The sequence below is a fragment of the Aegilops tauschii genome, chromosome 7 (assembly GCF_002575655.3).
Source record: "Aegilops tauschii subsp. strangulata cultivar AL8/78 chromosome 7, Aet v6.0, whole genome shotgun sequence".
NCBI lineage: Eukaryota > Viridiplantae > Streptophyta > Magnoliopsida > Poales > Poaceae > Aegilops > Aegilops tauschii.
In genome coordinates, this window is record NC_053041.3 from 190806057 (window position 1) to 190812157 (window position 6101).

Sequence of the window (6101 nt, forward strand, 5' to 3'; positions counted from 1 at the left end):
ACATCGAATTCATGCTCTCACTGCGAGTGGTTGTTGACGAGAAAGGATAGAAGCAGTCCTTGAAGTAGGCCGGCACCCAGAAATTTCGGAGTTCCCATAGCGTGTCCAGGTGTTTGTTGCCTTTCGCCTTGTGCACAGAAATTGCTGCTTTCCAGGTATGCTCAAACTCGTCTTGATCTAGTGAGTTTTTGACGATTCGAAACAAATCATCAGATATCCCTGGGTGCTGCGCAAACACTGCTGCGTTATTTTCCTTCATGTTCTTCCTAACATGCCACCAGCAGAACCTGTGCCTCGTTCTCGGAAGAGCTTCCTTTATTGCAGTCTTCATCTCCTGGTCCTGGTCTGTTATTATGTATTTCGGCTCTTTTCCTCCCATTGCCTCGAAAAACGTGCTTAGGAGCCACTTGAATGACCCTATTTTCTCATCCTTCAAAAGGCCTACTCCAAACAGGACGGTCGACCCATGGTTGTCGACACCTATAATTGGTGCAAATGGCAAGCCATATATATTCGTAGAGAATGTCGTGTGAAAAGACATGAAATCTCAATATAGCTCATAATTCATCTTGCACAAGGAGTCTGTCTAGAACAGGCTCCGCACTACATTGTTCTCTGTCTCTTCCACATGGTGGAATCCCGGCCTCCGCCTCTGCATATCAGCAAACAGTTTCATGGTGTCCTCGATATCAGTGCCGCACTCTCCAGCCCTGTCCCGGCATGCAATGTTGCTTATGTCAATCGTGTCGAACATAATTTCTCGCCTCGGTTTCCCCATGGCAGTAAAAATCTGCATAACCTTCCTTGGTTCTAACCTCGCCTTCTGCAGCACTTGTATAAAGAATTTCTCCTGAGGTGTCATCTTCTTATAGCATCTCATGAACTTCAGCATCCAATCAGATGGGTGAAGTTGGTGGTTGTGCTCTAGGCGCACGTTCTTCAGATACCATTTCCTCCTATCTGTATCCCTCTTGGTTGTTATTTGGACTGGGCAGCTTGTCCGGATCAAGCAGTTGCTCCTTCTCTCCTTAACATGTCTCTCAGGTGTTTTATTCTGCCCTTGCTTGGTGCACTGAAACACCTGCTTGTCATGCTACTGATCATATATCGATCTTCTACTCGTTGATCGCTTGGCAGCAAAGCCACCCTTCTCGCATATCTGCAGAAAAAGAAAAAACACTCATCCAATGATCCGAATACCATACCACCCTCTGGTTCGAGCACTTCGGTGACCTCCTGAATCGTTGGGTATATGCCTTCTTTGAACATGTCGTCCATTTCTTTCTCTACAATGGTCGGCGGCGCCATGATGATTCTGTCTACTGTGTCTTCGTTCGTGTGATCGCATTCACTTCTGATGACATCAGTTTCATCGCCAGCCACAGGTCCACTTACAGCGGAGCTGCTGCTGCTCTGTTGTTTGTCACACGCAACAGCGTCGTTTCTGCGTGGCACGGTCAAATCCATAAATGAGTCTGCTTCTCCACTGTCGCATTGTGCAATGCTACTCCCTGTTTCTCCGGCACTCGTGCAACGAAGGGACTGTGCTGCTTCTACCATGCAATTCATGCTGGCGCTGTACGCTACTTGCTGAAGTGAACATTGCGTTCCCTTCGAAATGGATGGAGAACTATGATATTTCTTTGCCTCATCTGTTATCCCCTCTGCCAAGTCCTAAACACATGGCACGAAACAGAATTAGATGTCCAGAGCAGCATATGCATTTTTTAATTTCTAAACAAAAGATTTATATGAATCATCAGGGCTCATCTGGTATACCCAAACCAGACCCGTGCCTCTTCACCAAGTATAAGCGGTACACCAGAGGCACTGTTCACATTATACCCAGCAGCACGAATGTGACCATGCTACATACACATCTGGACAAGAGGCACAGCTGTGCTTCTGTTTACACCATACAGCCGGAGAGGCACAACAACATCCTATACAAAAGAACAACTGCACATACAGCCATACCAGACGGACAGCCGTCCTCCTATTTTGCACTTTACCCTGTTCTTCCATAAAATTGTTTGTGTGTTGAATTGAAAAAGCATAGTTCCGACGTCACCTTTGTTTTCCCATGCCTCTCTTGTCCAGCAAATCTTGGCGACAACCTCCGTGTATTGGTGATTTCGCTGATGATTCTGAATGCCATCGGAGATCCTTTGGAAGGACCCCTCATGTTGAACGCCACAGGTGATCCTTTCAAAGGACCTTGCCTTATGTTTTCATTGAACCGTGGACTACCGCGATACTTGCTTCCTTGCTCGTACACCTGCGTGTGCAAGATACTATAATTTAAATATACCAGACGAAAACAAAGAAAAAATTGCTCACAAAAAAATATACATTTGCTTTAAATGTTGTTGCACGTTCGTATTTGCTGTCACCTGTATTGCTTTCTGGTGCTGCTGTACGGTAAAGTTTATTCCTCCTATGTTTGATTTTTTTCATTGGGCTCTTCTTGCTTGTGCAAACTGTACTGAATCCTTGAACACCAATGCTTTTGTTGCCAATGATCCTTTTGCTTGCATCAAAGGAAATTCTGTTACCCTGTACATCTTCATTATAACCGCCTTCAAACGTTGGGCCGTCATAACGCCCGCTCTGCGCCTTTGTGGACATCTGTGTCTTGAAAACAAAAAATAATTAGAGGCACGTGCGAGTATTACGAAGAATTAGCACGTAAAACTTCCACGAACGTTCAAAACCAGCATTTGAAGTTTTCGTCGTTACCTGCACAATCTGCTTAGTGGAGTCTCTGCTGCTTAGAATGCTCCTCTTCGCAGGTGTCTGTTGCACACCATGCTCCTGGTTGGGACGTTTGTGAAGAACTTGTATCTCACTCTTGACTCCAATTATTCCAGCCCGCATGGCATGTGCGTGTTAGACAACATATGCATCCTTGATCTTCTTCTCGTTTTGTAGTAATTTTTTTCTTCCACCTCTCAATACTCAACTGCAGAGTAGATGCACAAGATAAACAGATATTACAGCATTCATCCAAGATATATTAATCATTTTTGTTGTTGTTAATGATATACTATTTGGTGTTCTCAGTGGTGGCACCTTGACAGTAAACATCCCAGAAATAAAAGACCAAACGATAATGTTCAACTTCCTTACTATTACCTGCCTCCCATAATCCTTGCCGATGTCATTCAAACACCGACCGTCCCTGTTGTCCTGACAAGATGACGCACTCCTGAACATCTGCACGAAAAAGAGGCATAATAAATATAAAGGTTATAAACCTGCAGTATCAGTGTTGAAAACTTTCGAAGTCGATCTCAATCTTTCTTACTAACCTTTTACACTTACCACACAACAGAAATATATTTTTAGTTCTATATAATTGAGATATATAAATATATACATATATTAATTTTTTATTAAATTGCAACCTCAACCAAAGTGAGATCCTCTGATGCTAGTTTGCTTGTGCAACACTTAACACAAAGATAACCATGAAACCTAACAAAAGTAACAAGCTCGTATTACAAGGACGAGAGTACACAAAATAAAAAACAAACTCAAATCAGAGCTACAATGTAAAACTAAACAGTTTTATTCTATGAATCCCGACCACAACAAATTCATCAACGAATTGAATCTCATGTATCAGGAATCGCCATGCAAAGGTGCGTTGATAAATTTTTTACTAACCTTTGATTGCCGAATCTTATGCGCTGATTGTTCGGAACTCACACCTTTACAAATTGTGGGGGGATCTGCTTCCCTGCAGTTTGTCAGCGATCTCCTTCAATGATTTTGAATCTAGGAGAGAGAGAAAAGAGAAAGAGAGAGGGAGAGAGAGAGAGAAAGAAAGAGAGAGGCTACTTCGATTTTTTGCGTGCAGGAGAAGAATAACCTGATAGGAGGGGTGAGTTTTGCGACGCATGAGAGATGCACATGTTTTTTCGGCGTGACGAGATGTGGTAGGTCGACTTCACTTGACCGTCGACGAGACTAACAAGTGGGCTCTCAGTTACTAATTCCTCCAAGTCTCTCACTAACTTGTGGGGTCGGCCTTATATGAGTCCTACGAGGAGTACCTCCATCTGGGGTGAGAAAATGTGGTAGGTGGACTTCAAAGTCATACTGACATGTGGGCTCTCAAATAGTTCCTCTAAGTATTTGACTAACTTGTGGGGTCGTCCGCAGATGAGTTCCAGATCTCTCTCCATCTAGCGTTGCTGGCGACAGGGGAGGCATATTCTAGCTCTCCAAAGGAAAACCTACAGTCTCGTCCTGATCCCTCCACAGCGCTCGCTCGTCACTGAAAAATTATCGGTCTCCTTCACCTCGCTCGCCGTGGATCTACTGTTCAGGTAATCCATTGCTTCCTCGCCATGATTATGCCACCGATTCAACGATTGAAAAAACAAAATTCCGGTGATAGCAATTCCGCGGGCTGGGTACACATCGCATGTGCGCAACACAACAGGTGGGGCGCGATTTAAATATCCGTTCCGGATCCAATTACTTTCAGCTGGTCCGTGCTCAAACTGTTGCGCCGTGTTAACGGGAGAAGGGTTATGGATTTAAAATTAAGACTCAGCTGACAACACTTTAATCCTGCCAACTGCATGTTTGCGCCGTGGTTTTGCTAAGTTGAGTTATATCTCCAGCCATGCAAAACTTAAGCAGTCTCGTGACCACAGATTATATTAGTTGCAGAGCTCAATGAGAGTGCAGTCAAAATTCACTATCCTGATCCCTAACACGAGGTCACAGCTCAAATGACTGCATAGATCCGCAATTTTTAGCAGGGATCCAAATGACTTACGTTCGTTTTTGCAAAACAGTTACTAACTCAGAGTTAGAATCCGTCTTAGCTAACCAAACTGTTGATGATGGTCTCACATGGACTGCTAACAACAATCTTACATAGCTGACCTGGTAACGATGATGTCTCATGACCTCTTAGGTAGAGATCGATGACATGGACTCCACCCCACAGCTGTCGGAGACTCAGTCTCAGTCTGTCGATGGCACAGAGATTGTCATGCATGATTTCATGGTTCATGACCAACTAGAGGCAGAGAGACTAAGGATCGAGTTAAAACGTGCAGCACACAAAAAGCTTGTTGAGGAGTACAGGAGAAAGAAGCAGCTTGCTGCCTCGAAGTAGGTGTTTTTTTCATGCATCTCGCGTGTGTTGTTGAAATTTCTTTGGAAATCAATGCCTCTCATTCTAGCTGCATTTCTAATCACGGCTTAAATATTTGTGTCTGTTTTGTTGACTTGACGTTTACATGTAAGCTTCTCCCGGAAAAGCATGTGGTTCAACAATACATTTGTTAAAGGTCATTTCTTATCTTTGTCCACAGAGCTGTTACAATGGGTGAATATGAAGAAGAGTTCAGCACAAAACTAAGCTTGCAGAAATTCATTGCTATCTGTGAAAAGCTAACAGAACCACAAAAGCAGCTTCTCAGAGATATTGGTTTTGGATACATTCTCGATCTATGCTGCCGCGAGCTTCCAAGGTGTTTCGTCCGCTGGCTTGTCCGCTATTTTGATTGCCCTTCCAGGTGTTTCATACTGCCTAGTGGATACAGATTCCTTATCAACTCATACACCGTGCACCGGATCCTAGGAATTCCACTGGGCGAGCAGATTATCCCTAGAAAATGCTCAGAAGCTTTCAGATGTCAGGTTAAGTCTGAGACTCGGTGTGATGGGCACGCTCCAAACATCAGAGAGTTAACTGATCTCATAACCCCAGAGCTGACAGGAGAAGTGTTTCAGCGGGTCTTCGTGATGTTTACAACAGCGGTATTTCTATGCCCAACGACATATGATTGCGTTAGCCCCAACTACTTAGCCGTTCTAGAAGGACCAGCAAGTAACATATCATCATATGATTGGTCCAATGCTGTCACAGAGAAATTGGTGGCATCATTGCAGACCTTCAAGGACAAAGGATTCACACGCGCCCTGTGTGGCTGCCTCCTGATTCCAGTGGTTCATTCATTAACTTGTACATTTCTTTATACCCACAAGCAGCTACAAGAACATGATTCATTTTTACCTCTTATCCCCTTGCAGATAACGTATTTTGAGTACCTGGATACGAACATAATGGAACTAAA

The 6101-nt window shown here is 43.9% G+C and overlaps 1 protein-coding gene across 1 annotated transcript; it reads right to left on the minus strand.

Moving 5' to 3' along the window:
• Positions 1-1093: 1093 nt before the first annotated feature.
• LOC141027024 (uncharacterized) lies at positions 1094-4064 on the minus strand. Its single transcript, XM_073503936.1, has 6 exons — positions 4059-4064; positions 3136-3216; positions 2482-2628; positions 2072-2278; positions 1201-1674; positions 1094-1159 (listed from the first exon to the last, which is right to left on the minus strand). Exons 1-6 carry the CDS (start codon positions 4062-4064, stop codon positions 1094-1096), a joined length of 981 nt encoding a protein of 326 aa, XP_073360037.1.
• Between the last annotated feature and the right edge of the window lie 2037 nt (positions 4065-6101).

Excerpts from the sequence above, each read along its gene's own strand:
- LOC141027024 (XM_073503936.1), bottom strand. Across the intron at positions 2,629-3,135 it reads GCAAGGATTATGGGAGGCAG|ATGTCCACAAAGGCGCAGAG; the intron begins GTAATAGTAAGG and ends TTCAAGACACAG. Across the intron at positions 1,675-2,071 it reads AGAGGCATGGGAAAACAAAG|GACTTGGCAGAGGGGATAAC; the intron begins GTGACGTCGGAA and ends CCATGTGTTTAG.